The sequence below is a fragment of the Cetorhinus maximus genome, chromosome 9 (genome assembly GCF_964194155.1).
Source record: "Cetorhinus maximus chromosome 9, sCetMax3.hap1.1, whole genome shotgun sequence".
NCBI lineage: Eukaryota > Metazoa > Chordata > Chondrichthyes > Lamniformes > Cetorhinidae > Cetorhinus > Cetorhinus maximus.
The window spans coordinates 108,387,742-108,414,421 of record NC_135887.1 but is presented as its reverse complement, the minus strand read 5'-3'; the positions used below and the strand labels follow the sequence as shown (position 1 = coordinate 108,414,421).

Here is a 26,680-nt window from a genome sequence, read left to right as displayed (position 1 = left end):
TTTAAACCAATAATACAAAATCTTTATTAGCTGCTTATTCCTATATCACAAAAGGAACAAAGATTTATAGCATAGTAGGTGATAATGCCCATGCAAGCCAAATTTTTCAATTTCAAGCTTTGGCAAATTTTCACTTCAAATGACACACTTCTGTCTTTTCGACCAACATCAATTTGCCACTAAAAGCAAACTCTGTTAAATTTGTATTTTAACTATTCTGTTCTACTTCTCCAATTTGGTGCACATCAAAACATATGAAAAGTATTTAAAACATTTGATTACTACCTGTAACATTACTAAAATAGAATTACATTTGCTGTTCATTTAAATGCAGAAATAGGTATACACCAAAAGGGATACAAATGCATTTTTTTTTAAAAAGTAAAATTTAAGTAAAGCATGAATATACAGTGAAATTCTTGGCAGTTAAATATCACAATGGTACTAAAAATCCCCATTAATTTGTTTGTAATAAATTTTAATAAAACAATAAATCTCAATAAAAACCTTAGAGCTATGAGACCATATCTGCTAAAGGTCTGTTTGTCAACTAACTACCAGTCTTACAATTGCACTTTTGAGGTTACAAAAAGAAACTGAAGAAAGAAATGCTGCCACAGGATAAAGGAATGAATGAAGCAGCAATAGTCATTCCCACAATTGTGGCTGATCTTCTGCCTCAACTTTACTTTCCTGCAAGCTCCCGATATCCTGACTCCATGAGAGACCAAAAATCAATCAATGAAGCAAGCTATCCTAGCGCTATCCTACTGGCAACACTGAAGGAGATAACACCTCATCCTCTTTTTCTCTTCTCACTCCTTTCTCACCCGACCCACACTTTGTAACAAAGTGTAGAGATCATTTTAGCAGCTATTCCCCTCTCCTCATCCTTCACAGTATAACATAACCCTCTTTCATTCAGTTATTCTGTTTTCGCAGAGTGGCTTTGAAGGTCTGTCCTCAAAGCTCATTCTTTCAGTTTCCAAATACAGTAGCTAATTAATGGCTTTTCTTCATGTTTTTCATCATTTAACTGACAGAAACAAATACATGTATTGTTAATATAACCTAGAGATATATATCTTATGAAGATTCAGGATAAATGTGTTAATGATTAGAAAATTCAGCCGATAACAATGAAATATAAAAATAAAACTGATGTTGGCCATACACCATTTCATTCACCTACGAGAAACATTCTAATGCATTATATATGACATGACATTAAAACAAGGAAGCTGTTTCCATTTTTCACATCAAATCACAATGCATTGCTACATTTTCCAGAAAAAGCCACACCAACTAAACTTAATTTCTTGAAATATCTGCTAATTGGGTCCATTTCAGTGATGACATCAATGCAGCTGATGCAGTTGTCATCTTCTTGCTTTGGTATATAAGTTAGAGCAGTGGTGAAAGTGAAACACCAATTTGAAGTGGTGTGTTTGCAATGCAGCTTACATCTTCAAAAGGGAAAGCATCTCTGAACCAAGAGCTGTGAGCTTCTTCTCTGGTGGCTCCTTCAATCGTGCAGGAAACTGTTATGGGCTGGCCAGCTTTAGGGCAGTTTGTTTGCTAAGTTATCTGTGACACCTTCGGAAAAGCATCTGTTGGAATAAAAATTTGAAATAAATAAAAATCTTGATAACGTGAAAAAAATATAGATTTTACCGTATTAAAAAAAACACAAGGAAAGTTGGTAGTTCTAGCAGCAGAGCTCTGCACTCCTACACTCAGGGCCTTTTCATTTTAATCCCAGCTGCTTCTGACATTCTACAGGAAATGAGCCATTTTATTAAGAGTCACCAAACCTTGCATAAATCATGAGCCTTGATGTCCAAGGAGAGAATAAAAAGATGACAGCAGTCAGAGAGTATCTAGCCATCCTTTTGTCTCAATTAAGTAGACACAGAGTTGAAAGAATAATGAAGATGGAGTCATAGAAGAGAGAGGAAATAAAAATATTCAAGAATGAGATAAGAAGGAATTCTGTTCTTCAAACTGGGAACTTTGAGTGCAAGGTTAAAGTTCTATATATACCCTAATCCTAGTTAAATAGTTAAAAGCCAAATTGTTACAACTTAATTATTTGTGGGCAAAAAATGTGTGTTACAAATCAAAGTAGGCATGTTTCCAACATCAGGGAGATTTTACTAAATTTGATACAATTATGGAACATAGCAAACGTTGGGAACAGACAAAAGGGGAGCCGCAGGAAATATGCAGGGCAGTTAGCATGAAATCAACTATTAAGCACACAGTCACCCCATGCCACAAAAAGCTTAAAAACCTTGAGCAGCAGGTCAGGTAAGATACAAGAAGCCAGACAATAATGCACTATCTACCATTTATCAAAAGTTTCCACTAACTGTATTAAAATGCTTGAATAACTTACCACAGAAACATAGAACAGGAGTAAGCAACTTAGTACTTGGTGTTAATGTTGGAATCATGCTATGATAGTGCATGCTTTAGTTTGTAATTGAGAGCAGCTGCCACCAAATGGGGAAAGATTAGGGAATTATTCCAAGTGTATAAAAAACAATTTACATTGGGTTTGGAGGAGTAACAAAGAACTCTATGCTTGCATCCTGTGGTCTTGTGAATAAACCTGGATTAAGGAAAAGATTGGCTCCAGATGCATCCTTCCCTCAACGTATGAACTTAACATAAAAGCAGAGAATGAACATTGAGCTCTGGTGATTGGAAGTTAAATAGGAGGTTTTTTTTTACCTGCATCTTATGAAAAAAAAAGAAAATTCCTGGCAACCTCTGGTGCAAAATGGCTGAGGCCTGAATGCAAATTCTCAATTTGATTATTTACTCGTTTTTTTTCAGCGTCTGGATTCTATGGCAGTGGAAAAATAAGTTGGAAATATGGACATGGGTTATCTTGTTCTCCTGGAGGAAGCAAAGTATGGCTTTGGCTTTGTCATTACCAGGAAAAAGAAAGATTAGGAATGTAGTATTTTTGGAACTGGATATGGGTTACTTGGAGACTAAAGAGCGATTAAATCTCTTCTGTTATGAAGATATGAATTAGGAGCAGGAATAGGCCACTTGGCCCTTTAAGAATGCTCTGTTATACAGGAATGTGGAATTAAGGTTATAATGAGATCACGGTTGATCTGATTATAACCTCAATTCCACATTCCTGCCCACCCTGATTCACCCCCTTACTTATCAAGCTTCGATCTACCTCTGCCTTTGAGTATTCAAAGACTCTGCTTCCACCACCTTTTGAGGAAGAGAATTTCAAAGATTCACAACCCTCAAAAAAAATTCTCCTCATCTGTCACAGAATTTTAACAACACAAAAGGAGGCCATTCAGCCCATTGTGTCTGCACTGACTCTCCAAATGAACATAATGACCTAGTGCCATTGCCCTGCCTTTTCCCCTGCATATTGTTTCTTTTCAAATAATCATCTAATTCCCTCTTGAATGCCTCGATTGAACCTACCTCCACCACACTTCCACGCAGTGCATTCCAGACAAAAACCACTTGCGCAAAGTTTTTTTCTCACATCAGATTTGCTTCTTTTGCAAATCGCTTCAAATCTGTGTCCTCACATTCTTGATCCTTTTACAAGTGGCAACAACTTCTCCATATCTACTCTGTCCAGCCCCTTCATGATTTTGTACATCTTTATCAAATCTCCTCTTAGCCGTCTTTTCTCCAAGGAGAACAGTCCCAACCTCTCCAATCCATCTTTGTAACTGAAGTTTCTCATCCCTGGAATCATTCTTGAAAACCTCTTATACACTCTCTCCAATATGTTCACATCCTTCCTATAGAACTGTACAAAACAGCTGAGGTCTAACGAGTGTTATATATAAATTCAGCATAAGCTCGTTGCTCTTGCATTCTATGCCTATATTAATAAAGCCCAGGATACTATATGCTTTATTAACTGCTCTCTCCACCTGTCCTTCCACTTTCAATGATCTATGTAGATATACACCCAGATCTTTCTGCTCCTGCACCCCCTTCAAAATGTCACCCTTTATTTTATATTGTCTGTCCATGTTTCTCTCTCTCTCTCTCTCTCTGTCACAGGTGCGTGCGCTCACCCTCTCTGTCACACACAAGCAAGTTCCACCCTCCCTCTTTTGCGTGCGGGCACGCATACATGCACACTCAACCACAAACCCTCACTCACTCACCAGCATTCACTCACTCGCTGAGGGACGGACAGGGCTGATAAGGAGCAGAGAGTGTGTGTCTGGCTCCCAGTTGCAGGGTTCTCATTTGCCCTCACCCCCGCCCACCAACAGGCACTCTCACAGGGGACAGGGGATGAAGGTGAATTGAGTGAGCACCCCGAGACTCGGAGACTGAACCACTTCTATTAAAACATGTCAATTTAATGAATTGGAAACATATCTGGCCATTTCCAAATAATCTATTCAATATTCTACAATTGTTACTGCGAATTGAAGAATTATCTGAAGATAAAAAAAATTGGAGGACTAATGGAAAAGATGGGGGAGTGAGAATAGCTGAGTTGCCCCAGCAGAAACTGGCACAGACATGACAGGCCGAATGGCCTCCTTCTGTGCTACAGCCATTCTATGGTTCTACTTCTCAGCTGTTCAGGCTGAAGTCGGGCGGCACGTTCTCCCAATGCTAACAGGGAGCTGCAAACAAGCTTTTCCAACACCATTCACCTTGGTTCACCTGTACTACTTTTGCCTCTGAAGAAGGCCTAGTTTCTACTGCCACTCCAGGCCTTGAAGTAATTTGCAGTGTTAGGTCAGCACAATACAGAAACAGTACTGCAGCACTTAAAGCAGCTGGATCCACCTCTTCAGGTGGACATAAAAGATCTCATTGAACTTTTTTCAAGAGTAAGGGATTCTCCTGGGCTAGCCAACATTTCACTCTCAAACAAACTCAACAAAAAAAGAGTAACTGGTTGTTCATCACATCATTGTTGGTGGGACACTGCTTTATACAAATTGCCCTGTTTGCCTACAAAACCACAGACAACATTCCAAAAGGAATTCATTAACATGGTGGAATCGTCCCAGATTTCCACTAAGTGGGGTAATGGGCAGGTAAAATGTCAGTGTGGCTGGTGGGTTTTCATGCCATATTTTCCCAAACTTGCCACACTATTGACGCATTCCCAGGAAACACGTCGTTTCCATGGCAGGAAAGCTCTCATTCGCCCCCCTGCCATCACCTCACCACTTCGTCACGCCAGGAGTCATATTTAAAGTCCAGCCACGCGCACACATCTCAGTGCTTCCAGCCCATGACTGCTGCAGGGAAGATGTCCCCGAGCCCCCAGGTTTAGCGGTGCGTCACTAGAACGCCTTTTGGATGCTGTGGAGTCCCACCAGGGTGTCCTCTAACACTGCTCTGTCCGCAAGACGGGCAGCAGAGTGATCTACCCGGCTTGGGAGGCAGCGGCAGCAACAGTGGTCAGTGCCAACACCTTTCAAAAGAGGACAGACACTCAGTGTCTCTCAAGAGGGTGAATGGTCTCCTCGGTTCTGCCAGGGAAAGTTACTCGTTTCATCAATCTCAACTCTCACACTCACAAACCCATCACACATCCACAGGGATCTCACTCACTGATAGTTCAAGGGACATCACCATTCACTCTCTCGCACTCACTGCCATTGTCCTCATCCCATCCATGGGACAACTCACCACCCACACGTCAGGCATACTTACCATCTGGCCTGACAAGCATTCTGCTTATGCTTTCTCCATCTCTATTCATGCAGGACAAGCTGGGAAAGGTCATAGACCGATGGGGGAAATGCCTGAAATCAAGATCCTCATGGACTTTGAAAACTGCCATCCAGCTGGCTGGTGATGACCGGGACCAGTCCTGTGCTGACGGAAAGGTCAGCGCTGCTCTACCAAGTGAGGATCCAGCAGTGCAACATCCATCAGACAACCATGCCGTGAGCGATGTGCCCTGTTTCACAGGCTACTGCCATGCATTAATTATCTCCCCCTGCTTTCGCAGGCACATCTGGGAAACAGCCGACGGTGTCCATAACCCAGGGCCTCCAGTCTAGCCCTGAAGAAGCCCCTGATGAGGAATCTGGAGGCACCCTCCTGAAGTCCCGTCACAACGCTCACCCACACCCTCCACCAGCACAGAGACACACGCCTCAACGGGCCCCAGCTTTAGAATAGCCTCAGGATCACAAACTGGGGAGCACATCACGATGTCTGATCCACAGCAGGGACTTCCCAGGTCCCCGGCACTCAGAGAACTGCTGGAGGCCAGAAATTTGCTGAGTCCAAGTCAGGTGACGAGCCTCTGGACTCGGTCATGTCACAGTTGCTGGAGCTGCAAAGGCAAGCTAGGGAACATCAGGAAGGGATGTCCGCTGCACTCCTCAGATTGCAAGGCATGATGGAGAAGTCCGTCTGCCTTCATTCTGAGGTGATAGCGCTGGAATTGCAATGCACCAAGGTCAACAGTTATAGGATGGTGGCCGCCATGGAGACCTTGGTCCAGGACTTCGCTCCTGCACTGCTACGCAGGCTCAGCTCCATCACTGATGCCATATTTGGCCTCCAACAGTGTGTACGCAAGAGGGGTGGCAGGCAGCTCGATCTCACTCCAGCTATCTCTGCTCCTCAAGGGAGTCAGCCTGGGGCCCTCGGGCACCCATAGGGAGGAGGATCAGCAGGTGCACATGCCAGGGCCATCCATCCAGGTGACTCTGGGAGTGTCCGGCACATCAGAATCTCCTCTTCCTCAGCAGCTCCAGCTTCACAGGCACCGAGGGTGCCATTGCCACACAGCAGGCCCCTGAAAGCAGGCTGGGGCCCTCCAAGTCTCAGCCCTCCAGAAGACAGGGCGTTGCAGTCAGCAGGCTGCCTCCTATGGATGGCCGTGGAGCACCAAGCGGCAGGGTTAGGAAAGTTAAGAAGAATACGCTGTGCAGCCTGGACACGGCTGTTAATCACTTGTACATACTGTTCACTATTGTCAGTGAACTCCCAAGAATGTTCATGTCGCTCAGATATGAAATCCTTCTGCACAAGATAAATGCAGGTGTCTCAGTCCAGGGCCTTTTCCCTGTGCAGCTTCAGACCAAAGTGATGGTCCAGCCTCACACTCCCTGGACACATTACTGATGCCTGCACCCCAACGGTGCTGGTCATTGCTGCCAGAATGTATTGGACAGGCACCACTGAGTTCCATCATTCTCTCTGTGCGCTCAGAACCTTCAAGGTGGGGCTGGCCCCCATCTCTTCAGCATCTGTGACCAGTGACGCTGTACTCCTGAAGGGGTCAGGTGCTGAAGGCACCTGATGAAGGGTAAGAAGCTTCTAAAGTTTCATGGCTGCGTCTTTATGATATGACCCTGATCATGGAGCGCAAACGAGCTGCCCTCGATCAGACAGGAGTCGGACATTCTCAGGGACTATGTGAAGATCTATGGAGTGTGCTCACTGCATGTCGTCATCATCATCCTCCTGCAATCGAGCAACTATTAGGGCCTCCACTGTGTCTCCATGACAGGAGCATTCTCATCGAGGATATTCGTGCTACCATAAGCCAGATTGGAGTCAAACATTCCTAGATGCAATGTTAATATCTATGGGGTCACCTCACTGCATGTCGTCATCACCCTCCTTGAATCGAGCAGCTATGAGGGCCTCCTGAGTCCACCTGCCTCATCTAGCCTGTGCGAGGGCCTCATCCCCATCATCATCGCCTTCGAGCACCCCATCACCCTCATCCCCATCGATATCCTCCTCATCGGAGGAGGCCTCCAGCTTCTCCATCTTCTCCTCAGCCAACTCATCTCCTCGTTGCAGCGCCAGGTTGTAAAGGGTGCAGCAGACAACGATGATGCATGACACTCTCTGTGGACTGTATTGCAGGGCTCCACCAGTCCGGTCCAGGCACCGGAACAGCATCTTCAGCATCCCGATGGTCTGCTCCACCAAGGTGTGAGCTGCTGCATGAGCCTCATCATGCTGTCGCTCTGCTGCAATCTGAGGCCGCTGCACGGGTGTCATCAGCCAAGGTAGCCTTTGTCCCCGAGGAGCCATCCCTGCAGCTTCTGTGGAGCTTGAAGACTTCAGGGATCTGTGACTGACCGAGGATGTAGGAGTTGTGCATAATCCCTGGAAACTGAGCGCATACCTGCAGGATGCGTTTCCAGTGGTCGCACACCAGCTGCACATTCAGTGAATGGAACAAATTGCGGTTGATGTAGTTCACCACGTGTTCTCCCTGAGTTCTACCTGAGTGTAGTCGATCGCACCCTGAATCTGTGGGAAACCCAAGATCTGGGTGAATCCAATCGCTCTTGCATCTTGGCTGTCCTGGTTCCGGACAAAATGCACAACGTTGTGTGCCCTCGTGAAGATGGCATCCGTGACCTCATGGATGCATTTGTGGGTAGCGGATTGTGAAATCCCACAGAGGTCGCCTGTGGAGCCCTGAAAGGAGCCACTGGCATAGAAATTGAGCACCGCGGTCACTTTCACAGCCACTGGCAGTGGATGCCCTCCATGTCCGCATGGCGCCAAATCCTACAGTTAAGTGGCAGATGTGACCGACCAGGTCCCTAGACATGCGCAGTCTTCAGCGATTCTGGTTCTCAGTCATTTGCAGGAAGGAAACGTGGCCTCTATGGACACTGGGTGTCACTCGGCACCAACCAGTGACAGCTCTCTGGGGCTCTTTGGCAGTGTGCACGGGAGCCCCAGCCACCCCTTCTTCCAGAGGGTGCTGCTCCTTCCTCTGCACAGCCGGGCGCCTCCATCACTTTCTCCTCTGTCATCTTTGTTCTCTGTAGGCCAGCAGGGATACAGCTGGTTCACCAGAGCGTACTAAAAACCTGTCCTGGTTAAGTGTGATGGCCCCTTAATGCTTCCCGGAGAGTGATGGCCATCATCTGGATGGCCAGAGATTAGTGCGCCGCATGGCTACCTGAAACTCCACCCAACTCTGCCCCAATCCACCTGACCAATTGGTGGCAGCTTTGCCCATTGGACTGTATGCTGTGCTCTCAGCTCAGGCATTCTCCTAACCTGCACTGCAAGGCTGCACTGTTAGCTTCAACCATCGGGGAGACTGGTCCAAACCGGGATGCTGACATTACAAGGGGCTGTAGCACCTCCAGCAGTAACTGCTCCATGGCCAGCTTTAGCAAGGAGATTGTACAACGTGTGCAGTCATCCAACTGTTCTGCAGTCCACTAAAATGATTATGGCTTTGCAGTCTGTGCCGGGAGGGGGTACAAAGCTTTGGAGCACTTGGTGCAGTTCAACACCTCTCAACACCAGTGGGCACATAAGCTAGAAACCCGACTCCAATTATATCAATGTGGCTGCACCTGAACTATCTCAGCTGCTGAGGAATGGTTACCTTATACAGGTTTCCCTAAGGAGTGGTTGCTTCCGTCGCCCACCCTACCCCCACCCCGAATGCTTGTGCGCTATATTCAATGGCAGGGTTGCCCTTGTGCCACTCCCATAAGTCGCCTCAACCGCAAGGAAGCCCTTCCCCCCGCCCCACCCCCACAAGTCACCTCAACGGCAGGGCTGCCCTTTACATCCCCCCCCACCAACACTCCTCAAGTTTGAAGTCTAACAGGCGACCCTGGCGAGCGCTGCACATTGTTGCTGTGAACTCACCTCTGAGTTCCCCTCAAAGTGCAGCCCACCTAGTGCACGCCTTTTGTGTGCTGTTGTGAAACACAGCAGCGTGCTTTCCTGCCGATATGGATAGAGGATCCAGCAGGGGGGGCGATTCCAGCGGGCTGGCCTAATAACGAGATGCTGATTGCTGATCTATTAAAAATGAGGTTCCTGACGTTCGATGGCGGGAAACGCGGCCCACTGTTGCTGGGCTGAGCAGACAATCACGAATTCGATCGCGCCATATTGTCCACTCACTCCATGAAACACGCCTGACAGCGGCAAGCAGGGAAAATCCTGGCCCTAGTGTTTATGGACTTAGATAGGATATGAGGGGCAAGATTTAAATGCAAGGTCTTTCTTTCTTACTATTGTTCACAGTTATTCTAGGCTTTCGTATTATTGTTTTCCTGAACAAAAAAGAAAAGAATGCAGATGGAATATATTTCATGGACAGAAAAAAGATCAACTCAGATTTTCTCAGTTTGCTAAAATATAGGAAAAAAACAACCAAGTTGAAATAGAAATCTTGACCCAAGATTTGGGTTTCTTTACTTCCCTTGTCTCTAAACAAATCACTCTAGGTCATGGGCCTTCACCATGGACCTTTTCCAATGCAGGAACAGCCCAGTAGATTTGTCAGTCATCAATTTAAATCTGCATATGAATCTCAGCTTGTTAACATTTTCTCATTTACAAATATTCACCGTTTATGCATTTTTAAATCAAATCAGAGAATTTAAATACCCAAGTCAAGTATTCCCCAGATTGTGCTGTTGATAAAATGATGAGACGAATGACACATGCCACTTTTTATAAACAAATTGCACAACATCAGGTGGTGGAGAGAGGTGGGGGGGTTGGTGGGGGGGGGGGGGCGGGGGTGGAGGTAGATGTGTGGTTAAACAGGTTGCTGTCTGAAACAGAAACAAAAATAGCTGGAAAAACTCAGTAGGTCCGACAGCATCTGCAGGAGAGGAACACAGTTAACGTTTCTAGTCTGTATGACTCTTCATCAGAACCAAGGAAAAATAGAAATGAGGTGAATTATAAGCTGTTTGAGGTGGGTGTGACAGGTAGAGCTGGATAGAGGGCCAGTGATAGGTGGAGGCAAAGAAGAAATTGCCAAAGATATTATCGATAAAAGGAGAAAGGGATGTTGACGGTGGTGATATTATCCAAGGAATGTGCTAATGGTGACATTAAGGGTAGAAAGCAGGACGAGCAAGTGACAGATAGCCCTAGTGGGGTTGGGGTGGGGGGAAGGGATCGAAATAGGCTGTACTCCTCTCTACAGATGCTGTCAGACCTGCTGAGTTTTTCCTGCTATTTTTGTTTTTGTTTCAGATTTCCAGCATCCGCAGTATTTTGCTCTTAGGTTGCTGTCTGTGTTGCCATCAGATTTGCAAAAACAGCAGTTAGCTCTCTGGTTCACCATTTAAATATATTGAATGGCATGAAGTTGCTCTATTTCTACAGTAGATATAAACTAAACATACCACAGAAAGTTAGGGTTGCCCTGAACCCATCACAGAAAGTTAGGGTTGATCTGAAGGAAGACAAGAAACCTGCCATTGAGCCATCTTTAACGAAGCGTGGATGGATTCAGAGAAAAGCTCCCTTAACAATGTGTTGATTACTGCCAACAATCTGCCCCATAAGCCTCCTCTCGATCATCAGCAAAGTGTTGGAATGGGTCGTCAACACTGCTATCAAGCAGCACTCACTGCAATAACTTGTTCACTGATGCTCAGTTTGCCAGGCCCACTTGGCTCCTGACCTCATTACAGCCTTGTTCCAAACATGGACAAAAGAGCTGAACCCAAGAGGGAAGGAAAAAGTAACCGCCCTTGATATCAAGGCAAAAATTGACCAAATGAGCCTTGGCAAATCTGAAGTCAATGGGAATCAGGGGAAAAACTCTCCGAGGGTTGGAGTCATACCCAGTACAAAGGAAGATGGTTCTGCTTGTTGGAGGCCAACCATCTCTGTTCCAGGACATCGTTGCAGGAGGTCCTCAGGGTAGTGTCCTAGGCCCAACCATCTTCAAGTGTTTCATCAATAACCTTTCCCTCTCTAATATGATCCAAAGCGGTGATATTTTCTGATGATTGCATAGTGTTCAGTACCATTCCATCACATTCCTGATTTGTGCCTTGCAGATCAAGTCAGGATGTGAGTGATTCACCTCACAATTCCCAGCCTCTGACCTGCTCTTTAAATATTCACTCCCTCAACTACCAGTGCAGCAGTTGACAGCAGTGTGTACCATCTACAAGATGTACTGCAGCAACTTACCAAGACTCCTTTAGAAAGGCACCAGGCACATAGGAACACTGCCACCTACAATTTCCTCTCAGAATGATAAATGGTAAATAACATGCGGGCCACACAAGTGCTAGGCAATGACTATTTCCAACAAAAGAGAATCTAACCATCTCTCCTTGAGGTTCAATGGCATTACCATCGCTGAATCCCCCACTATCAACATCATGGGGGTTACCATTGACGAGAGACTGAACTGGACCAGCCACATAAATATTGTGGCTACAAGAGCAGGAGTTAAATATTCACTCCCTCCACCACCTACGCACAGTGGCAGTAGTGTTGCACTGCAACAACTCACCAAGGCTCTTTCGACAACACTTTCCAAACCTCTGACCTCTACCACCCAGAAAAACAAGGGCGGCAGATGCATGGGAACACCATTATCTGCAAGTTCCCCTCCAAGCCAAGCACCACTCTGATTTGGAATTATATCGCCGTTCCTTCACTGTTGCTGGGTCAAAATACCGGAACTCCCTCACTAACAGCAATGGGGGAATAACTGCACCAGATGGATTGAAGCGGTTCAAGGGCAGATAGGGATATCCAACAAATGCTGGCCTTGCCAGCATCACTCACATCCCATGAAAGAGCAAATTCCCAACCTCAGGCTAGTGTCCTAAGCCCAACTATCTTCAGCTGCTTCATCAATGAACTGCTCACCTTTATAAGGCCATAAGCGGAGATATTTGCTGATGATTATCCCATATTTAGTTATATTTGCAACTTGTCAGATAATGAAGCATTATCTGTTCGCATGCAGAAAGACATGAGAACAACATTCAGGCTTGGGTTGATAAATGACAAGTTACATTCAGACATGTGCCAGACAATAACCATCTTTAATGACAGAAAGGGTCTAATCACCTCCCCTTGACATTCAATGGCATCATCATCACTGAATCCCCCATGATCAATATCCTGGGGTCACTATTGACCAGAAATGTAACTGGACCAGCTACATAAACACTGTGGTGACAAGAACAGCTTAGGGATTAGGTACAATGCAGCAAACATCCAGCATCAGATGGCATTAGTGATGGAATACTCTCCACTTGCCAGGAGAAGTGCAGATCCAACAAAACTCAAGGAGTTCAGCACCATCCAGGACAAAACAGTCCACTTGTTTGATACATTATCCGCCACTTTAAATATTCACTCCCTCAACTACCAGGGCAGTTGTTGACAGTGTGTACCATCTGCAAGATGCACTGCAGCAACTCACCAAGACTCCTTCAAAAGCACCTTCCAAACCAGCAACCACTACCACCTACAAGTAGAAAGTCAGCAGGCACATGGGAGCACCACCACCTACAATTTCCCCTCCATCCTGACTTGGAAATATGCCACCATTCTTTTATTATTGCTTAAATATGGGTGAAGGCGATCAGCGCACAGGTTAAAAATCTGGAACACTCTGCCCCCACAGCAAGGAGCACAAACTGCAGCAGTTCAACAATGTGGCTCACCATCACCTTCTCAAGGGAAACTAGGGTTGGGACTTTGTTGACCTTGCTCAGTGACACCCACGAACAAGTAAAAAATCTTCAATCTGGAACGCCAAGGAGATAGATAGCTGCATTCCCTGTGCAATCAGGCATCAGATACCCAGTTTCCTGCACTATGATGTCATCAGCTCACAGAAACTTGCCACATAAAACATGCAAAAACCTGAATGTGCAAGAGAATTTCCAACTAACGGCTATCAGATGTCCGACTGCTGCAAATTTTGTCTTTTGTTTTGTCTAAATGTTTGGCAAAAGTTAGTAATCATATGCTCTGGTCAGATGATGTGATGACCTTTGACCAGGAGCAGAACAGTAAGGAAAATTTGTAATTTCTTTAAAAAGGTCTGTGGAATCCAAAATTATTTTTAAGAATGTTTGAAAAGGATTTTGGTGAGTTCGCATCAGTTATAAAGGAATTAACTGTAATTTTCTTGGATAATAAGAAATACATGTTCATGTGACGGAAGTTAAGAAAGAAGCAGTGTGGCTGGCAAGCACAAAGGAGATCTGCAAGTAGAGGTATTGGAGGGTGAAGGCGATCAGTGCACAGATGCAGGCACCAAGAAAAAGGCGGCAGAGATAGTGAAAGGAAACACAGAATTCTTGTGTAGAGAAGAAGCAAATTATTCTCAAGGAGAGGTCAATTTTTCTCTTTGGCAGAAAAGGAGACAGGGGCTCTTGGGAGGTGCTGTGTAAGCTGGCCAAAAGGGTCGAAAATCTGGAAAGTGGTGCAAAAAGCTTGGAGACACATAAGAGCTGGGTGTTTTCCCAGGAGTGGCCAAACTGAACCAGGGAGTTCTTGGTTGATCAGCTGTAAAGGAACTCTGGAGGGCATCAGGATGGTGACCCAAAGGAGAGAGGGTTAGTAGAAGTGTGCTTGCTGGTGAGAATCATACCATGAAACTTGAAGGTGAAAGCTCTTGGGGGAAAGGACTCCTGACTTACCTTGCGTGAATAAAAAACAGCATAATACGGAATTGTGTAGTGCCACATTTGTGTATGGAGTGATGCGTATGCTTGTGGTTGCACAAAATCTATCTTTGTTGTATCATCTATCTAAAGTGAAATTTGATTTGAAATATCATATACCTGTTAATTCATGTTTAATTTGTGTTGGTTCTGATTCATGTTGAAGTGAAGGCTACAAAAAGTGGATCTTGGGAATTTTTTTCATTTGGGGGTCATTCAGTAAACTTGGTTATTTTGGTTTATAGTTTCCCCATGGGGATTGTAACAATGGTTACTTACCCAGCTGATCGAGTACCCAGTCAACCTCCAATGGCTCCATTAGGCTTTCATGTTCTACTCGGCACATATATTTCTTCTTAACATCAGCCCTGGTAGGTGTACTCTTCACACGACTTGTCAAGTAACAGAGGCCATCACTTTCCACAGTTGGCTCACATACTTCAGGTTCTTCTATCATTTTTTCACCATTTTTGAACCATGTTACTGTGATTTTATAGGGGTAAAAAGAATGTATTTGACAGCTTAAAGTCATGGGCTCTCCTGCAACTAGTTTTTCTGTACCATGTGTTATCTTCTCCACTTTTGGAGGGGCTGAAAAAGAAACATGTAAAACAAATTTACTTTAACAGTGGGATGTTAGAGATATTGGAGTCTAGATTCTACCTAACCTGCAGTCAATGGCCAGAAAATTTAATCCACTGTGTTCTGAAAATTTGGAAATAGGACTCAAGTATAAAATAAAAAGTTACACAATGACCTCAATTAGAGAAATATGGTGCTCAGGGCACTTCATTCTTCACAGGATTTTCCAAATAAAATCATCAATTTTGTTGCATTGTAAAAAATACAAAGTGTCTGTAAACAAATTTAATCCATTCTTCTAAATAAGGAAATGTCAAAAATATTACATACCTGTAACATTCAGAGTTATTTCTTTCTGCTCCTCACTGTGAGTGCAGTCATGCTGTACCACACAGATGTACTTTGTACCTGTGTCTTGCAGTATATCTGGCCTAATAACTAGTACACTGGTGATACCGTATGATTTATCTTCATACTCAACTTCACTTATTTGATGGTTATACTTAGACTTCTTCCCATTGTCAGAGGCAGGGATTGTTCTGTTCTTATGATCCAAACGAACAATTTCTTTCAACTCATTATTCCTCCGCATTTGTTGCCATATGATTGTTAATGGTCTTGGTTTAAATCCATTAATTGAACAAGTCAAGGCCACAAGGTCATTATGATGGGTGTGAAGTGGCACCACAATGTTTGAAACCTTTGGTGGGACTTTGGGAAAGAGAAACAAAACAAAGAAGTTGTTTATTTAAATTGAAATAATTTTTCAGGTGTTAATAAGAGCAAGAAAATGTTATTTTCCAGGCTGAATCTTCTATTAATTTAGGGACTACAGATGGCAGAACTGCATTACCACTGTTAATCGCATGTCACTTCATATTTACAAATACACAAGTTAAGAAAGGAAATACAGAATGTATTCAAGGAACATAAATAATAATGATTAAAATCAAATGCTCATGATTTACCTCCTTTAACATCCAGTGTTATAGATTTCACAGCAGGTTCTGCAAGAGTTTTATGGTGAACATGAAGAATTAATTCAGCCTCATCATCTCTGTCCACATCAGGAAACATTTTGATATCACAATGTACTTTGAAAGTTCCATTTCTGTCCTTAGAAAGTATTGGCTGCAAAGGCTTAAAGGACGTGTCTGCTTCACAATCGTTCATGAGAAGCTGCACGTCATCTGCATTTCCGTTGGACGCCAAATATCCTTTATTCTTTGCGATATCCTCTGGGATACGCCATGCACAAATTTGTGTTTTGTGTTCATCCTCTTTCCTCTTTATGCTTAAAACAATTTTAATTTTCTGAGGTCTAAATCTGTTAACTGTGAAGCAGATGCTGGCTTCTTCAAAATGGCGAATGATGGAAGGTTTACTGCATTCAATTTCTGGAGAAGCTAATACATAAAAAAAAACAACTTGACAATCTAAACGTTCTCATTTGTTTTCTCTTATTTTCTTGCTAGGCTACAGGCAGAAGTATATATAGAAGACATGATACTTTGTGTATCTCCACAGGACAGGAGTTTCAGTAATGCTGTGCTGTTTTTTTTAATCATTTCAGCCAATGACGGCCAATGCAGTGCAAATTACATCTAGTGGAAATCGAATTTCTGTGACCTTTTGTGCCTGTTTTGAAAATGTTGCACTAGAAGCCAGCTGCACCCACACAACTGGCAACGCCCCAACATCAACTTAATCACCACTACCAGCTCTGTTAATCGGACTCATTTCGAGGAGGCTCTTAAAATTAAGAATGAAAACTCAGCAGGTCCGACAGCAGCTATGGAGAAAGAAACAGTCAATGCCTCAGGTCAGTGATCCCTCGAATCAGCTGGATCTACTGGGATTTTCCAGCATTTTCTGTTTCTATTTCTAGCATCCACAGTGTTTTGATTTTTTAAAACTGGCCTTTTTTTACGCACAAGAACACTAATAGTCACATTTTGAAAGCTTTTGAATATGACTTTCCTGTTAATTTACAAATAAATTGACTACTCTTATAGCAATAAAACTAAAAATCTACAGAACCATTTGCTGAAATATTTTTCAGTTATTTAAAGTTGGGTCATTCACAGGGCACTCTTATAAAAAATCTATTTTTTGAAATGCACAGCAGACAGCTGTATTAAACACACTGCACCAAGTTTCATAGTTATATCCTGAAATACGAGCGTGGTGCCTAAGAACTGGAGAACTGCAAATACTACGTCCTTGTTCAATACAAGGTGCAAGGATAAATCCAGCACTTGCAGGCTTATCAGTTTAACCCCAGTGGTGGGGAAGCTTATAGAAATGATGTTCTGAGACAAAATTAATAATCAGTTGGACAAGTGTGGATTAATTAAGGAAAACCAGCACAGAATTTTTAAAGGCAAATTATGTTTAACTAACTTATTTTAAGAAGATAACAGAGGATTGATGAAGGCAATGGGGTTGTTGCAGTATATATAGACATCCAAAAGATATTTATAAAGTGTCACTTAATTAAGAGAAGTTAAAACTCATGGAATAAATGGGGCAGTGGCAGTGTGGATATGAAATTGGCTAAGTGATAGGATCAGAGTTTTTAAAATTCATTTATGGGATGTGGGTGTCGCTGGCTAGGTCAGCATTTATTGCTTAACCCTAACTGCCTCTGAGAAGGTGGTGGTGAGCTGCCTTCTTGAACGGCTGCAGTTCATGTGGTATAGGTACACCTACAGTGCTGTTAGAGCAGGAGTTCCAGGATTTTGACCCAGTAGTGAGAGTAGTGGTGAATGGGTGTTTCTCAGACTGGAGGGAGGTTTACAGTGGGGCTCCCCAGGGATCAGGTAGGAAAACAGAGTTATATGCCAAAATCGGACCAGCCATGATCTTACTGGATGAGTCAAGGGGCAAGGGCAAGGACTGGAACAATCTGGATTGCTCTTGCAGAGAGCCAGCATGGACTCGATGAGCTGAATGGCCTCCTTCTATATTGTAACCATTTTATAATTCTAAGTTACTATGTTTAAGTATATGAAGCAACATTTCTTAAAGCAAAATTTAAAAGAAAAACGCTCTTAATCTCTACCTGATTGTTAATGACAGGGTTTCACATCTGACAGAATGTAAGTTAGTTTAAGTAGAAACACTCAAAACAATTTTGGGCTGTGATTTGCAGCTAAACATAAACCCCAGGTTCTTTTCTCTAACACCATGGGGGCAGCACAAAAAAACCGCGAGGACTGTTACGGGGAAACAATAAACAGCCAAAGAAATTACAAGAACAAGGTCCACACAAGTACCGATAGTCATTGCACAATTAGAAAAAAGTTTCACCACTTATATATATTACCTCCTTTAACTCTGAACCAATAGAAAAGTCCAACACCAACCAATAGTGCACATAGCAGCAACGTACAAATTATGCTTGCAACAATTGGTCTTACTGCTGAAGGAGGTTCCTCAAGTTCTGAAATTTGAAACATAAATACAGAAGCATTGAGATTACACTAAATTATGACTTGCACCAAATGTGTTATGGGGTTGTTCCATTTTTTTAAATTAGAATTTAAGATACTTAAACATAGACTTTAAAGAATTTGAAATGACGGACTTGCAGTTAATGGCCTCTCTAAACAATGGCATTCCTTTTGCACCAATGAAAAATAAGCTGCAGTTACCAATGACTTGGAGGGATGTTTACTCTGTATTTCATGGGTCAGTTCATTTGCTTGTGTGTCAGCTACTGAAAAACAGGAGTAATTTGCTGTGTTGCATGGAAATTACAGTAAAGGTTTTAAAAAGCCAGTTTTAGCTGAAGACTGCAGAAGCAGCAGGGAAATAAGGAACTCTGCTCAACTTAGGCCTGAATTTTCACAATGACTGAGATCCTTTCTTCCAAATCCAGAAGTCCCGCCTCCAAACACAACACCTTTTGCAGGGCAGGGGCGGGAAGGGACAGGTTCCAAATTGCACATCCATGGTTCACAGAGGCATCTACTCATATAATACAGCCTCCAGTGATTGTTAGCCAGAAGTGGGAAACACAAGGTTTGCATCTTAGGCTCCAACCCATGGAGAGCTAACCGCAACCCCCCAACAACCCCACACCCTGCTCAAATTCTCATTCACTTCAGATTTACCAGGGCTCCTTGGTGGTATTTTTATTGAAGCCCATTGTAGGTTATAGCTTATACATGAAGTTATAAAATGATAACTAAAGCTAAATATAACATATCAATAACGTAATCTTCATACGCAAAATTTATAAATTCACCTTATCAGCAAATTATGTTGGATAACTTAAACAAACAGCAATAATTAAAGAAAGATATTTACTCACAAATCCAATATGGTTATATTGAATTTTGATGCATCTCTGCCTCAACCCAGGGGAATTCTCAAAAAGAGAACTCTGGCCCTTTATGGGGGGGGGGGTGGGGTGTGAGGTGGGGGAAACTCCCTCCTGAATGCATACCCACTATGCTGCCATCTTTGATGGATCTTCCCTGCCGATGGGGCAGGGCAAACCCAAGTCTGGTGATGGTGGTGTCTGGGACATGATCTGTAAGGTATGATTCCATGATATGACCATGTCAGGTAGTTTCTTGACAGTCTCTGGGGAAGCTCACCCAATTTTGGCACAGGCACCCAAATGTTAGTAAGGAGGTCTTTGTAGGGCTGACAGGGCTTGGTGTGCCATTGTCGTTATCGGTGCCTGGGTCGATGTCAGGCGGTCCATCCGGTTTCATTCCTTTTAGGCTTAGTAGCGATTCGATACAACCAAGTGGCTTGCTCAGCCATTTCAGAGGGCATTTAAGGGTCAACCACATTGCTGTGGGTCTGGAGTCACATGTTGGCCAGACAAGGTAAGGGCGGAAGATTTCCTTCCCTAAAAGGCATTAGTGAACCCGATCGATTTTTACAACAATCAACAATGCAAGTCCTCACTTTAGGTTGCCCCACTTCACATTGTTTGTTATTTAGGGCCTTTTTTCTGACACGTGTCACCATTTTCAAGTTTACATCATTTGCACTCTGTCACCACCACCCCCCCACCCACCACCCCCCCGCCACCGCCTTGCCAAAAGCACACCATATGTTGCACGCTGGGCCAGATGCCACCATGTTCTGATCCCGGAGCCGCCACGACCTTCATCAGCAGCCAAAGCTTCAGCAAGCGAACGGGGCACGGGACCCAGGAAGAAGAGCGCAAGGCAGGGGGCCTGACAGAGAGGCTCAGCCAGGGCAGGGACAGTCAGCACCGCTTGCAGCAGTGCCATGGCAGCTTGGGATGGGAAGAGAGCAAGCGAGCTCTCCAGCTAAATCCACAGCCTCCTCCCACCCCACCCCTACTCAATCCATAGTCCAGGACAGGGGCTTTGCCCCCTGTAGACTGTCAGGAAGAGGACCAGGCACTGGGCCCAGGTACGGTCTTGGACTGGAAGTTGGCCAGAGTGCAGCTCTAGGCTGGGGTGGGGGGGTGAAGATTGGAGGGGGGTGGTCATGGGGGTTAGGCAGAAAGGAGACAGAGGTTGGGAAAGGAGGGAGATCAAGAAGACAGAGTGAGAAAGGAAAGGGAGCAAAAAGTTGAACTGAGTTTCTGTGGATCAGACAATGAAGCAGTGCTACTCAGGGCTTGTCTGGGTGATTTAGTGTTATCTAATTTGAATTTCCACAGTATTTCTCTTATATTCAGTGATTTATTTTATTTTGCAAGTTAATCCAGCTAGGAGTGCACCCTGTTGCACATGTACGGTACAGTATTCAACTTTTACATCGGCTCCTTCAGGTATTTCTTGCCCAGAAAAACCAAACTCCACCTTTTAATACAGGAGTCAATGATTTGCATAAAGTTGTTTCACTTAAAGTTGCAATTTTCAGGAATGCAACCACAACTTTAAGTGAGGGCTTACTGTTTTTATTGTTCTCAGTATTTCCAAATTAATCCGGTCACCATATTCGCATGGGCACAAGCAGCATCCACTGTACAGACTATTTAAAGGTTCTAAAAACAATGTGCACATAACTCTAACGTGTAGTACCATTAAACAGCTTTTAAACACAGATTACTCCCTCCCATTATGAAATTTAGAAATGTTATGTCTGGTTAATTTGGATAACCATTATTATGTACAATAGTAATTTAATTGTGGAATAATAAGGGATGAATTCCTGATTTAAGTCAAATGCTAATCTCTGTAGAAATTCAGTGTTAAACAATAGGATAAACTTTTTAAACTTTTGTGAGCTTTTGCAAAAACACACTGAAAAATCTTTTGCAAAGATGAGAATGTACCTTGCACTGAGAGTTTAGCTTCCTCTGAAACACTGTCAGGAAGTGACCGGTGAGTCATGGCACATCTGTACACATTACCATCATCATCCAATGTTGGTTCAATTCTTAGTCTACTGGAAATACTGAAGGTTCCACCATGATTGGAAATTAGAGCGCCATTGCAGATATCATCTTTTAGTTCTCTAGGTTCCTTAGGTTCCTTATTTGGTATCTTTTGCCAGATGAGTTTGTGCTGCTGTGGATAAAATCCTGTAACATTACAACTCACTGACCCCTCAGATCCAGACAAAATAGTGATCTCCTTTGTGGACAAATGGACCACTGGTCGAGCTGCATTAAAGATAAATGTAAAAATAAGTCAGACTGGCAAAAGGCACATTACCAAACATATATAAAGCCAGGCCTACGTTAGTCTGTACAAACACTGACTGAAAACAACACTTTCCTTCCTTCAGCAATTTCATTCATTCATTCAATCATCTACTTGGTTTCTTCAAGAGAGTGCACAATTATATCTGGAATAAATTAAGTAACTATTCCAATGCTTCAAATTCAGACTGAAACACTCCAGATTTCTCCAACACCAATACGCATGAGGGGAAATGGGAGCAAAGATAAGTACAAAGTGGAGGAGATGAAGAGCAGGAAGAGGAAGAAGACAAAGAGAAAATCCTTACATAACTTCTAAAGTATGAAAAGGAAGTGAAAGAAAAAAGACATGCATCAAAATATCACCTTCAACAACTACAGAACATCCCAAAGCTTTTTACAACAAATGAACTACCTCTGAAGTGTAACTGTTGTAATGTAGGAATCACGACAGCCAATTTGCACACAGCAAGCTCCCACAAACAATATGGTAATGACCAGGATGATCTGTTTTTGTGATGTTAATCAAGGGATAAACAGTGGCTAGGAAACCAAAGGCAACTCTCCTACTCTTCATGGAGACAGTGCTGTCCGATCTTTTACATCCATCAGAGATAGACAGGACCTTGGTTTAATGTCTCATCAAGAGACCACACCTCTGACAGTGCAGGATCCCTCAGTTCTGCACATTGCAGTGTCAGATTTTGATTTTTTTTGGCTCAAGTTCTAGAGTGGGACTTGAATCCACAAGTTTCTGACTGAAGCAAAAGTGCAACCAAATGAGCCATAGCTGACACAAAAGTTGTTTTGGAAGGAAGTACTTAGGTTACTGAAAGAAAGGTGGGATGGGGGAGTACAGGATGCTTAAGGGGCCACAGCCAGAAGAATGGTGTATTCTGGATGGGGTTTGTAAGCCTGGAGGAGATTACAGAGATGTGGAAGGCGAAGGCCATAAAGGGGTTAAACCACTATTTATACCACAGTGTTTTTTGTTAATACAAAAATATAACAACATAAGAAATAGGAGCAGGAATAGACCATATGGCCTGTTGAGCCCAGTCCGTCATCCAATACCATCATGACTGATTTTACACTTCAGCTCCACTAACCTCTCCTCATATCCCTTAGTTCCCTGAGACACCAAAAATCTGTGTACCTCACCCTTAACTAAATTAATTCCAAAGATTCGCAACCCTTTGAAGAAATTTCTTCTCATCGTTGCCCTAAATGATCAGTCCCTTGACCCAAGACTGTGCCCCAATGTTCTAGATTCTCCAGCCAGGGGAAAAAACTTTACAGGAACTATCCCATCAAGCCCTTCATAATTTTGGATGTTTCAATCAAATCACCTCTGAGTTCTTCCATTCTTCCAGAGAATACAGACCCAATTTACTCAGCCTCTCATCATTGGTCCCTGTGATGAGAGGGTTGTCCTATATAATGAACCCTCGGTGTACTGCCTCCAATGAAAGTATATCCTTCCTTAAGTATGGGGACCAAAAGTGCACACAATATTCCACAATGCAATTATGGTAAGACTTGTTTATTCCTGTACTCCAATCCCCATGCAATAAAGGCCAAAATGCCTTTTGTTTTCCTAATTGCTTGCTGTATCTGCATGCTAACTTTTTGTGTTACTTGTATGAGTACACTCAAGTCTCTCTGAACATCAACATTTATAAGTTTCATGCCTTTTAAAAAGCATGCATTCCCAACTGGATTTGTAAAAACAGCAAACTTAGATAGACCACTCTCCAATTCTTTGTCTAAGTCTTTAACATAGATTGTAAATAGCTGAGGCCCCAGCACTGATCCTTACGGTACTCCATATTGAAATTTCCCAAATCGTGGACACAAAGGAAGTAGATAATATTTTCATGCCATTGAACTTGGTGAGAATTGCTGCAGAAATTGGGCTTCAGTAGGCAGATTTTTCAGTGCTATGGAAATAATACACAATCAGGGCAGCATTTTCCCCCATTGGGAGGGTGAGGGGGGAATGCTGCCCTGATTGTGTATTCAGGGAGCCTCAGGGAGCACGGCTCAAATTTGAAAACTTTATTAAAAAGAGAAAAAAAATATTCCTGACATGTACCCTCATGTGACACTGTCACATGAGCAGGGACATGTCAATCACTTTTATTTAAAATTGTTTATACACATTTTAAATCCCTCATGAGACCTCATCCCGCCTGTGAATGAGGTTTCATGTTTTTTCTGAAGGCCGCCTGGGCTCTTCACCTGCCTGCCAACCTTAAGGTAGGACGGGCAGGTCCATTGATTGGGTTAATTACTTTTTCTAAAGGCCTTAAGTGGACGTTGACAGTTCGGCGGACGCTCAGCTGGCTCCGATGTGTGCCCGCCGAACTTAAGATCGGAATGACGCGCGGTGATGTTGGGATGCACACCCGACGTCCCCCCTGTGTCATTTTACGCTCAGCGAGTGGGTCCTGCTCCCACTCACCAACCGGAAAATGCAGCCCTTAGTGATAGTGATGATAAAGAAAGCCCTCAGATTCCCATTAGTATATCCAGCAAATTAATATTAATTTCTTGTGCAACTTTTTAAAATGATCTTTTATAATGATAATCTCGGGATTGTTTATAATTTGCATTTGTCCCCACTTATTATATTGGCTTCATTTTTTCAATATAGGGAGTATTCTCATTGCTGATTTTAGGTTGCCAGTTCTTTCATGGCTGTGTGGGGGCATTTCTTGTGCAGCTTATTACTTTTGTGTTCTGAGCAGTTCAGGTTGTCAGAGCACTCTGATAAAATTTTTGAACATTTTTTGTTCTCATCACAGTTAGGCATCAGAAGGTTTTTCAATTGTTTTAATCAAGTGTCAGCAAACAAATACATGTAAGTTGTGTTGTTACCAATTAAAACTCTTCTACTCTGCCCCAACATTGAACCTCACCTTTAACCTCAAGAGCAGTATCCCTACTGCACCGTTCTAAGTTTCCAATTTCCCACACTGCCTTCTTGCTGACCTTAGGGGTAAAATTGCTCATTCCACACCAAAATTAAGACTGTTCAAATTCATTTCACACACACTGCTAGGAGATGGAGCAGAATATCAGTCCGTCAATATGGATTGCGTTAAGACCCAGGCTACATAGGAGAAAAGGTAGTGTGCCAACCCAAGGAACCATTGATTCTAATTGGAGCATGTTTATTTTACAGCTCGAACATAGCATTTTCCCCAACACAACAAAAGATAGCATTTCAGGTACTCTTACCTGACACCCGCAGTTCTGAACTCTTTGTTACCTTTTCAGGTGTGACAAATACAATACATGTGTATCTCCCTTCTTCATCAAGCTGTATATTTGGAAGATGAAGTGAAGCATCTCCTTTCTGTAATTTCGTTAGAGGTATTATTGCTCCTTGTCTCGCTGCAGTAAATTTATGTCCATTAAACTCATAGATCTTTTTATTTTTGGCCCCAATCCACTGGACACCTACATTTGTTAAGCTGAGGTTTACTGTGCTATGGCCAGTAAATTTACATTCCAGAGAAACATTATCATTCACCAAGACATCCTTTGGGCTCGCAAATATGGTCATGTCCAAATTTTCTAAATAAAAAGAACATTAAATATTAGTATCATTATTCAATTGTCAAAATTATAAATAAAAAAGATTCAAAATATACGATTTAAAGTGACACAGTAGCACTTCAGAGAGTCATCTCCAAAGCACTGCCATGGAACAATTAGGCGCAAGTCACATCTATAATTCCCTAATGTGTTTCCTTTTTTAATGCTGTAATGGCATGTGGACATGCATCGCAAGGCCAGCATTTGCTGCCCATCCCAATTTCCCTTGAGAAACTAGCGGTGAGCCACCTTCTTGAACTGCTGCAATCTACCTGGTGTAGGTGCACCCACAGTGCTGTTAGGAAGTGAAGGAATGGTGATATAGTTCCAAGTCAGGATGCTGTGTGGCTTGGAGAGGAATTTGAAGATGGTGGTGCGCCTCCTTGTCCTTCTAGCTGGTAGAGGTTGTGGGTTTGGAAGGTGCCGTCAAAGGAAGCTTGGCATGTTGTTGCAATGCAAGTTGCAGATGGTATACACTGCTGCTACTGCGCATAGGTGGCAGAGGGAATGAATGTATAAATTTCTGGATGGGGTACCGATCAAGCGGGTTGCTTTGTCCTGAATGGTGTTGAGCTTCCTGAATGTTGGAGTCATAGTCATTTAGGCAAGTGAAGAGCATTCTATCACTCTTGTGACTTGTGCCTTGTAGATGGAGGGCAGGCTGTGGGGATCATATGATTGTAAGAAATAGGAGCAGGAGTAGGCCATTCGGCCCATCATGCCTACTCTGCCATTTAATTAGATCATGGCTAATTATCTACCTCAATCACTTTCCCACACTATCTCCAAATCCATTGATGTCATTAGTTACCAGAAATCTATTGATTTCTGTCTTTAACATACCTTGTGGGGTAGAGAATTCCAAAGATTCACTAGCCTCGAGTGAAGAAATTCCTCCTCATCTCAGTCTTAAAAGGCCTGACTCTTATTCTGAGACTATGTCCCCTGATTCTAACTCACCAGTCGGGGGAAACATGCTACCTACATCCACCCTGTCTTTCCCCATAAGAATTCTGTAAGTTTCAATGAAATCACCTCTAATTCATCAAAACTCTTGAGAATACAGGTCCAGTTTTGCCTTTATGTTCCTTGTTAGTTTGCATTCATATTCAATTTTCCTTTATCAGTTTCTTGGTCATCCTTCGCTGGATTCTAAATTGTTCCCAATCCTTGGGCTTATCACTTTTTTCTGGCAACCTTATAAGCCACTTCCTTTGGTCTAATGTAATCTTTAAACTTCTTTTCTTAGCCACAGTTGATTCATCTTTCTATTGGGTGTTTGTGCCTTAGAGGAATGTATATCTGTTGTAGATCACGTAATACTTCTTTAAATACTAGCCATTGTCTGTCGACCATTAAATCTTTTAGTATGTTTTCCCAATCCACTATGGCCAACTTGCCCCTCATACCTTCA

General features: G+C 43.1%; 1 protein-coding gene across 1 annotated transcript; it reads right to left on the bottom strand.

The window, feature by feature from the left end:
* On the bottom strand, positions 1-25,265 carry LOC144684894 (uncharacterized). Its single transcript, XM_078549294.1, has 7 exons — positions 24,907-25,265; positions 21,295-21,624; positions 18,349-18,465; positions 15,989-16,426; positions 15,351-15,731; positions 14,718-15,029; positions 1-1,610 (listed from the first exon to the last, which is right to left on the bottom strand). The coding sequence occupies exons 1-7, from the start codon at positions 25,232-25,234 to the stop codon at positions 1,579-1,581; spliced, it is 1,938 nt and encodes a 645-aa protein (XP_078405420.1). The 5' UTR covers positions 25,235-25,265; the 3' UTR covers positions 1-1,578.
* Between the last annotated feature and the right edge of the window lie 1,415 nt (positions 25,266-26,680).